This window comes from Arachis stenosperma, chromosome 9 (assembly GCF_014773155.1).
Source record: "Arachis stenosperma cultivar V10309 chromosome 9, arast.V10309.gnm1.PFL2, whole genome shotgun sequence".
In the NCBI taxonomy this organism is placed as follows: domain Eukaryota; kingdom Viridiplantae; phylum Streptophyta; class Magnoliopsida; order Fabales; family Fabaceae; genus Arachis; species Arachis stenosperma.
This window is the reverse complement of record NC_080385.1, coordinates 25,046,342-25,057,153: the sequence shown is the minus strand read 5'-3', so window position 1 is coordinate 25,057,153 and position 10,812 is coordinate 25,046,342. Positions and strand designations below refer to the sequence as shown.

Genomic DNA, 10,812 nt, shown 5'->3' with positions numbered 1-10,812 from the left:
CCATTGGACGAGTCACGGTCGCATTGGTGTTACGTTCCCTCACACCTACCGTCGTCGTCTTCTCCTCATCTGTTCAAGTTTTTTTCCTTTTTTTATTTTATGGTTACATCAAATCATAAGAATCACGTGTCAAATTATATATTTTTATTTTTTTAATAAAAAATTAATTGTTGGATGATCATAGTTGCTTCTTCTGTTTATTCATCTCTTTCTTCTTCTATTTTAATGGTAAATTTAGGATGGTCATTTTAGTAGGTATGCAGATGGTTATTTTAATTTTTATGTAGATGATTATTTTTACTGAATTGAGTTTAGTTATATATAATTAAAATATGTTGGATGTTCAATTCATTAAGTAAGCGGATGATTATTTTTATTCTTACGTGGATGGTTATTTTTACTAAGGGTGAGTGGCGTGTGGCAAGCCAAGCAGCGAAGGTGAAGTGGGATAATTATTGACGAAGGTGGGGAGACTGCCATTGAAAAAGAAGAGGGTATTGGGGTGAAATGGTCTGGTAAATTAGGATTTTGAATGGTTATTTTTTTGAAATAATTAATTGGATAATTTGAAAAATTGAAATTTAAAATTGAGAAATTTAAAATTTGAAATTTAAAATTTGATGTGAAATAACTGAATGAAAGTTTTTGAATTTAGGCTAAATAACTAGCCCATTGTATACATTGTCAAGATTCCTCATTGTCTCTCTAGCGGGATTTGAAGGTTGTAGTAGGATTAGAGAAGGGTGGTTGAATCTATGCCTTTCTTTTAAGTTACTATAATAACCCTTTAACGTAAACTTTCAATTCTGATTCTGTTTAAACTCAGCAGCAGAAAATTTGCGGGACAATTTATTTTCATCTTATGAATATCAGAAAACAAAATAGAGCAGAGATGAGAGAAGCTGACACCATCATGTATCCTGGTTCAGTTGCTTTGTGCAATGCAACCTACATCCAGTCTTTACCACAACAGTGGTGGAATTTCCACTATAGTTAAAGTATTATATACACCAATTCCACAGGATTGACACAATCCTTTCACACTCAAGTTCTAACCTAACTTGACTTTGACTATGCAAATCTCTTTCACTCTTAGTGCTAACCCAACTAAGAAAGGGATACTTAATAGGTACAATATACAAGACACAGACTTACCTAAAGAAATCTGAAATAACTCTAGGCTTTTCTCTCAAGTGTATCACTCAGCTTTTTTTTTCACTCATTGACTTTTTTACTTGAGATCTCTCATTATACCTTTTCACTCAAGAAATTATAGAAATATAAACTTTGAAAAGTAAATTACAATCTATAAAACATGAAGGAGATTGACTCTTCAACAGCCTCTTTGCTATGTGATAAACCAGATTCGCATGTCTTTGATTCAGTTCTTCATTTTTTACGGAATGCTTCTTTGAAAGATAGTACTGTCCAAGTAGATGAACTTCTTTAGGGAGTACCTCTCAAAACATACATCTTGAGAACACTGGTTTTCTCTCCTTGGCTTCTGAATGGTGAGCCAACTTCTTTTGTATCTCCTTGCATGTTGCTCTTTCCTAGGTCAAACCTTGAACTTTGTGCTTCACCAACTCAGCCGTTCACTTTCTTCTATTTTTACTCAAATTAAAGATTTTAGTTCTGACCTCCTTTGTTGACCAAGGGCCTCAGGACAGCAAACACAAAAAAGTCTTCCAATGGTAAACTAGATCTGAGCCATTGAAATGCTACTTGATCCTCAAGACACATTTTTTTACCATAGATACACATCAGTGAAGAACAGATATCATCTTCCTATGTATCCCAATATGGAATGGCAGAGAGTTGAAGATGAAGAGAAGAAAAATGAGATGCATGTAGAAGGAAATAAAATCACCTTTAGCTTCTGACCTCTTCTTGATACAAATTGATGTGGGTGATTAGACTTCAACCTTTTGCTTAACCTTCTCTTTCTTGCTTCTTTTGTGAATAGCTTAGGGAAAAAGCTCTCTCTCACTTTTGTGATTTCTGACCAAGAGGGAAAGTGAACGTTGCTTTTGGTGTGAGAGCAAATTGGATGGATCAGCTTGGAGTGATGGATACGGGTTTGGATTGGATCTTGATTCGCATGGCCCGTCTGACTCCTTGTTTTGATTTTCTTTTGGGCTTCTATTTCTGTAGCCCACCTGCCTTGTTTTAATTTCATCCAATTGGGCTGCCTTTGTATATCAATTTTGGCCTGTAACACTTAATCACAAATAATTAACATTAGTTAGATAATTGTCCAAAAATAATGTTTGTCATCATTAATTAATTATGTTAATTTCTTAACTCAACAATCTCCACCTTGATGACAAATATAATTAAAACAATGATCAAAAGGAAAAGAATTTTATTTAAGAAACTTCTCTTTGAATGATGTTACTTGCTTTTATGTTGCTCCCCCTTTCATTTTCAAATTTAGTTGATAAGGAATAGATAGGGGATTTAGGGGTTTTATCACAATAGATAAGGATTATTCAATAAAGGTATACCCAAGACACAGTGGAAACATAAAACATAGATAATGAAAAACAAAGGATAGATAAGGGGATTTTCCTACTAGACCTCTAAGAAACCTATTTTTAGCAACCTAGGTCACCGGAAGGGGTTTCCTGCTAGACCTTCAAAGAACTTGTCCTTGACAACCTAGATCAGAGGGATGAAAATTGAATCACTCAATTTTCTCCATGCAACAAACGAAGCAAATCACTCACCTCACTTAATCACACAAAAAATGTGCATAAAGCACGAAAGAAATTTTATTCATCAAAAGTTATGTAAATTGTCTCACCAAAGGTGTTTAAATAGACCCCTAACAAACTAGTTAAAAGATAAGATAACTAATTTAAATCAAATTTAATCTTATTAGATTAGATCAGATTTGATTTAAATTTTAAAATCCTAAAGATATGATAACTAATTTAAATCATATTTGATCTTAATTGATTAGATCAGATTTGATTTAAATTTAAAATTCCTAAAAATACTACTAAGCAAATCGGAAGTAAATCAAATCTTCCAACAAACTCTAACAGTAAAACAAATTAAAAATAAACTACTAAAATTTGAAAATTAATAAAAAGTATGCCTCCCATTGAATTTAAAAAGCTTTATTGGACTTCTAGTTGTCCTGCCTTATCCCAATGGGCCTTATGAATTGTTGCCCTTTCAGCACCACTGTTTTTGAGATGGACTCTTGGTCTTCTTGATGTCCAAGACTGGCATGACACAATTCTTCTAGAATTTAGATCCTTGAATATGACAAGATTATCATTCCGTCCCTTAGCTCTAAGATGACGAAAATGCCCTCTTGACCACGTATCATTCTCTCCCTTTTCAAAAAGATTCGTCCTCGAATCTTGAATGAGAAGCGCTTCTTCCCTCCAAGGAATCCAAATCCAATCTCTGGGTTCAAATACCATGGTTTGTTGACTCTTCTCTATCCACTGAATTGTGGTTATGTCCCTCATGTGTGCAAGTTCAATCTTTCCAACCATACTTTTACCATCTTGTCCAAGGTGTGCAATTTGTCTTTCTTCCTTTTCATCCCTATTAATGCCTCCATAATTGACCAGCGAATCTACAAAGCCTGAAAAACTTGATATAAAAACACTAGAAATTTCATGGTTAGATGTATGAGAAACTAAGGACTCTGTGGATTTCAACGAGACTAATGCACTCTTGTCTACGCTAGAACTTTCTAGATCTCCCTCACAAGTGTGTTTATTGAACTCGGTTTCTTTTTTGCTCATTGACTCCTCTCGTTCACTATTCTCATCTTTTCTCTCAAAATTCTCGTTTTCAATCAAACATGGATTCTTTTCACTCAAACACTCAATCGCTTTCTCAATTTCTTTTCTCTCATATTCTTCAAATTGCTCACATCCCAAGGACTCAGTTGAGAAATTTTGCACTGTTAAATCTTCCAAGGACACATCACCCTCTACAGCATGCGCAACAAATTCTTCCATCTCTCGCTTTGAAGAAGAATGAAAGATAGGCGTAGAAGAATTTCTCTTGTTATGGCGATCTATCATTTGTTGCACTTGCTCCCAGTCAATGGCCAATTTGACCAAATTGTCCATGATCGTGTAACGGTAACGTTAGACTTCATCTGCAAGTTCTTCACGTAATCCAAACAAAATCGGTCCTTAAGAACCTCAGGACTCCTTTTAATATTAGCCATGTCCATCAAATATAGAAACTCCTTGTGGTACTCCATCACTGATTGTGAGCCTTGTTGTAACGTAAAAAATTTGCCAAAAAATGTATTGTGGTATGATGATGGCACAAACTGCCTCCTCATAATTTTCTTCATCTTCTCCCAGCTGCTAATTGGGCACTTTCCATACCGTCTTCTAGATCTTCCTAATTCAGTCCACAATATACGGGTAGCATTGGAAAAATTGGCTTGTACCAGTTGAAGCTTCTTTTCTTCTGAAAGGATGTAATTTGCAAAAATTGATTCTACCTTCCTTTCCCATCTGAAATACGCTTCAAATCATTCCTCCCTTTGAATGCAGGGATTTGAAACTGAGAACTCTTTTTCGCATATGAGCTTCCTTCATCATCACTATCGTAATACTCAATCATTTTATTATTATTTTTTTTTCAGACACTAACTTAAAGATAGAATAATTGCAAAAACAAAATTAAAAAAAGAATTTTTTTCGTTTTTTAATCTAAAGTAAATTTGCATAAATTGAAGAGAAAAATAAAGAGATTAAACAAGACCTATGGAACGTGTAGATAAATAAGAATTTATCTACGACCTGTAATTGATACCAGATGATAAGGAATAGATAGAAAATTTAGGGGTTTTATCAAAATAGATAAGGATTATTCAATAAAGATATACCCAAGACACAGCGAAAACATAAAACATAGATAATGAAAAACAAAGGATAGATAAGAGGGGGTTTTCCTACTAGACCTCTAAGAAACCTGTTCTTAGCAACCTAGGTCACCGGAAGGGGCTCCCTACTAGACCTTCAAAGAACTTGTCCTTGACAACCTAGATCAGAGGGATGAAAATTTAATCACTCAATTTTCTCCATGCAACAAGCGAAGCAAATCACTCACCTCACTTAATCACACAAAAAAATGTGCATAAAGCACTAAAAAAATTTTATTCATCAAAAGTTATGTAAATTGTCTCACCAAAGGTGTTTAAATAGACCCCTAACAAACTAGCTAAAAGATAAGATAACTAATTTAAATCAGATTTGATCTTATTAGATTAGATCATATTTGATCTAAATTTTAAAATACTAAAGATATGATAACTAATTTAAATCAGATTTGATCTTAATTGATTAGATCATATTTGATTTAAATTTAAAATTCTTAAAAATACTACTAAACAAATCGGAAGTAGATCAAATCTTCCAACAAACTCTAACAGCAAAACAAATTAAAAAATAAATTACTAAAATTCGAAAATTAATAAAAATTATGCCTCCCATTGAATTTGAAAAGCTTTATTGGACTTCTAGTTGTCCTGCCTTATCCCAGTGGGCCTTATGAATTGTTTTCCTTTCAGCACCACTGTTTTTGAGATGGACTCTTGGTCTTCTTGATGTCCAAGACTGGTATGATACAATTCTTCTAGAATTTAGATCCTTGAATATGATAAGATTATCATTTCGTCCCTTAGCTTTAAGATGACGAAAATGCCCTCTTGACCATGTATCATTAGCTCCCCCTGGTTTTATGCTCTTCTCTTCTTTCCTGTTTGCATTTATTTATAGAGAGCACCATAAAGAGCTACACAAAATTATTTCGACCAAGGGAGTTTAAAAAATCAACACTACAATTTCAGCCCAATACTAAACATATTATGTCATCAACAAAATCAAAGCATCAAGATTAATTAAGGGCAAACCAACAACATATGAGAACAAGTTCTAATTGGCATGTCAATACATTCCCTGCAGCAGCACAGTTGCAAATTAAAATTTATATGCTCAAAAGTATCAACAACAGCAATCAATCAAAATTCACAATTAAAATCACAAAAAATTTAGTAGCAGCAATAAAGTTCAGCATTTAGTCAGCAGTTATTACTCCCTTTTTTGTCATCAAGGGTGGAGCATAAGCAATATCAATAAAAATAGCACCTTAAATCTTGTAAAAAGGTATTAGAGAACAGTCCAAAATATCAAATAAATTAAAATTAAGTGCAATAGTAATTAGAGTATTACAGTCATCCAAGACAACAGAAACTAGTTCAAAAGTAACAAAAGAAACAGTTTTCATGAGACAAAAAGAGAGCAGACACCAGTAGTTTCATGAGACAAATCTAAGCATTTGAACCATTCCCCTCCGAATCAGCTTCCTCATCAGCATCAGTGGCAGGATCTTCATCTTATTGAAGATTATCAATGAACTTCATAAAAACAGCCACTCTATCCCTCGATTTCTGGAAGAAATTCTCATGCTTGCTTGCTAGCTTTCTTTGTTCCTTACTCATGGCAATCATGTGATTAGATTAGGAGACAAACTCCTGGACTACATCTTTGACAACATTCAACAGAGTAGATTTTTGTCCAATAGAGATGGAGGTGCCCTCGGTGGAAGGAGGAGGAGATTCCTCAGGAATGAACGCATCATCTTCATCATCTAGAACCACTCTCTCAGATCGAGTAGGTCATTTTTACTGTTTCACTGCACCACCTCCCTTTAGATATGAATGTCTATTTTCATAATCCTCATTGGACAAATCAACACCAAAATGCTAAAAAATGCAAGTTAGAAACATGTCATAAGGAAGTGCTTTGTCCTTCTCACTTCTAACAGAGTCAAACATGTATCTAACCATCAAATAACCAAATAAAATTTCTGTTTTGGTGAGTAGGGCATATAAAATAAGATTGTCAGTGTAAGAAACCCTTTAATATGAACCACTTTGAGGAAGAATGATATGGTTGACAATTTGGTGCAACTGAGCACGTTCATATCCTAGGACTTTTTGAGTGGGTGTAATGCCATCAATAAAGGAAACATGTTCACAAATATGAGCCAAAGCATGATTGTAAGAAATACCAACTCCTTCATCCCACTTAACAGAAGCATAAGCACACGGCCCAACATCAGTACACTTCAATGAATCTCTTATTTAAAACTATGTCTCGGCCCTTAACATAAGAGTGAACTGTGCCCTCATGATATGTCATATTTGCATAAAACTCTTTGACCAACAGAGGATAAACTGGTTTTTTGATATAAAAAAGGTGATTCCAATCTAAAAATTCCAAATTTTTAAGATATTGAAAACCTTCCTTTTTCAGGTTTGGCAAATCAGCAAGAAAAGACAGACACAGGGTATGGTACTTAATAACTCCTTCATAAAAGTCATTGTTCATGGCAGATCTAAATCTATAAGGATTATAGTTGGAGTGAGATGTCATGAAGTGAGATTTATGAGCAAAAGGATTAGTGTCTGGTTCTCTAATAGATTTGAGAGGGAGACGAGGTTTACCTCTTTGTGAACGCAGGGAACAGACCTTGTCTTAGGTTGAGTGGGCTCAGAGGTAGGTTCAGGTGCTGCTGGTCGTTTCCCTTTTGATGAAATCGGCTTCGACGACCTAGGTTTGGATGGAGGTTCCTTCAGAGGTGGCATCAACTTGGCTGAAGGAGGGAACCTTGAAGGGTTCTTAGTGTAAGTCATGGGATCAGTTCTATGAGGTGAGGTTGGAGGAAAAGGAGAAGGAGTGAAGGTTCGCTCTTGGGAGCGAGTTGAGGGTTTAGTAGGAAGCTTGTAAACCTTTTCACGCATAGGCCTTTTAGCTATGGTTTTCTTCCTCATTTGGTTGGTTTCAGATTTTTGAGGGAAGAGAAGCAGTAAAGTTAGTGGGGAGAAACTGAAGGGTTTGAGGAGGAGTTATGGAGGGAAAAGAAGGAGTGTTGGTAACCGTACCCAAAAGAAAGTTTCTCAAACCATGCAACTGCATCACCACGGATTAGACTTGAAGGGACTTGACATCAAAAAGAGAAATATTTTATTTGATTTTAAAATTAAAATAGGAAATTAATTTAAATTTTGAAAACCTTTTTGGACAAAAGAAATTAAACCGAATTGAAACCTTTTCGGACAAAAAGACAACCTGAAACACATAACAAAAATGGACAACAAAAGTATGTAGCATTCATATTGGGCCCAGAGGTGGTTTGAATTAAGGAAACATATTGGACCACCCATGATCTGATTTTTGAGGTTGGCCCAGATGAATCTGCACGTGCAACAAGTTAGAGAACGCTGATTGAAGAGAATGTTCTTCATTTGCCCAGAATTGTCTCATCCCTATTTATGAGACAAAAACTCCAACAAACATATCAGCAACTTTCAAATAAAGAATCATGGCTTAAAATTCCTAGACTAGTCCTAGGCATACAGAATCTATCCTCAGCTAGTGGTTTAGTGAAAATATCTGCCAATTGCTCTTCTGATTTAACAAATTGAATGCTAATATCCCCCTTTTGAACATGTTCTCTTATTGAGTGAAATTTTACTTCAATATGTTTAGTTCTAGAGTACAAAACTGGATTTTTAGAAATATTAATGACACTCATATTATCACACAACAAGGAAATATTTTCAGCATTTAACTTGTAATCAGCAAGCTGTGTTTTTAACCACATAAGCTTAGAACAACAAGAAGAAGCAGCTATGTACTCAGCCTCTGCAGTGGATAAAGCCACTGTTGGTTGCTTCTTACTTGACCAAACATTCAAGGACTTTCCAAGGAAGCACCACAAGCCTGATGTGCTCCTTCTATTAACTCTATCACTGACAAAATCTGCATCACAATAACCAATTGTAGAAAAATTATCAATCTTAGGATACCAAAGACCAAAATTGGATGTGCCATGAACATATCTAATGATCCTCTTAACTACGAAAAGATGAGACTCTTTTGGTTTAGATTGGAATCTTGAACACATTCCAACACTTTGCACAATATCGGGTCTAGAGGAAGTTAAGTACATAAGAGAGCCAATCATTCCTCTATACCTAGTCTCGTCTACATCTTTCTCAGTTTCTCTCTTGTCTAATTTTGAATTAGGGTGCATGGGAGTTACCATAGGTTTGGCATTATCCATACCAAATTTCTTAACTAGTTCATTGGCATACTTCTCTTGATGAATGAAATACCTTTTTTAGTTTGTTTAATTTGCAGCTCAAGAAAAAAATTAAGTTCACCCATCATACTCATGTCAAATTCACTTCTCATGAGTTTTCCAAATTCAGTACAAAAGGATTCATTAGTTGATCCAAAAATAATGTCATCAACATATATTTGGACTAGAATAAAAGAATCATTAGAATTCTTGATAAATAGAGTTGTGTCTGTGGTGCCTCTTTGAAAATTATTTTTCAAAAGAAAAGTGCTAAGTTTCTCATACCAAGCTCTAGGAGCTTGTCTCAAACCATAGAGAGCTTTTGATCATTTGAAAACATGGTTAGAAAATTCTTTATTTTCAAAACCCAGTGGCTGCTCCACATACACTTTTCTATCTATCACACCATTCAAAAATGCACATTTCACATCCATTTGATATAATTTAAAACCACAAAAGCTGCATAAGCTAAGAAAAGTCTTATGGCTTCCATTCGGGCAACAGGGGCAAAGGATTCATCAAAGTCTATTCCTTCTTCTTGGTCATATCATTGTGCCACTAGCCTTGCTTTGTTTCTTGCAATGCTACCATCCTCTCCTAACTTGTTCCAAAATATCCACTTGGTGCCGGTCACTTTCTTTCCATTCGGCCTTGGAACCAATGTCCACACTTGCTTCTTCTCAAATTCAAGAAGCTCATCTTCCATTGCCTTTACCCAAGAAGAGTCATTAAGTACTTTTTTGACATTTTGAGGCTCGATTTGAGAGAGAAGAGCAATGTTTGTTCCTTCATTGGCCTTTCTAGTTGAAGACCGAGTCCTAACCCCATGAAACACGTCCCCAATAAAAATTTTCTCAGGATAATTCTTCAAGAATCTCCATTCACGAGATCTGGTTGACTTGGAGGCAGATTGAATCAGCAAGGGATTCAGGGAGTTACTGATTTTAGGATTTCCTTCAGATTCATGAGACAAAATGGAATTGTCTCTAGAATTTTCAGCAATTACAGTTTATGGTTCAGCTTGTCTAAAATTTTTATTTTCATGATTTTGTGCAGTCTCATCGTCCTTTTGAGCTTGATTCCCTGCATCACAATCTTCCAAAACACTTTGCACCAAGTTAGTATCACAAAATGTAACATGTATGGACTCCTCGATTATTCTAGCATCTTGATGATAAACTATATATGCTTTACTAGTTGTGGAATATCCTACAAATAAGCACTCATACGCCTTTGGATCAAATTTTCCTAAATTATCTTTGTTATTAAGAATAAAACATTTGCATCCAAAGCTGTGCAAGTAATCCAAGTTTGGTGGGTAACCTTTCCAAAGTTCATAAAGGGTTTTCTTTAAAAAATTTTCTTATGATAGTTCTATTCAAAATGTGGCAAGCTGTGTTAACCACTTCAGCCCAAAGAAATCTTGGAACATTGCTCTCACAAAGCATAGCTCTTGTCATTTCTTGAATACTTCTATTTCTTCTTTCAACAACACCATTTTGTTGTGGTGTCCTTGGACAAGAGAAGATGTGAGATATTCCAAATTTCTCACAAAAGGATTCAAATAAATTGTTTTCAAATTCGGTTCCATGATCACTTCTTATAGAAGAGATCTTTAAATCCTTTTCATTTTGAATTTTCTTGCAAAAGATTTCAAAGGCCGAAAAAGCTTCATTT

General features: G+C 34.9%; 1 protein-coding gene across 1 annotated transcript; it reads right to left on the bottom strand.

Annotated features, from left to right (window-relative positions):
* Positions 1-6,316: 6,316 nt before the first annotated feature.
* LOC130949265 (extensin-like) lies at positions 6,317-7,822 on the bottom strand. The gene is made up of 3 exons (XM_057878034.1): positions 7,521-7,822; positions 7,292-7,392; positions 6,317-6,381 (listed from the first exon to the last, which is right to left on the bottom strand). The coding sequence occupies exons 1-3, from the start codon at positions 7,820-7,822 to the stop codon at positions 6,317-6,319; spliced, it is 468 nt and encodes a 155-aa protein (XP_057734017.1).
* Positions 7,823-10,812: the final 2,990 nt, after the last annotated feature.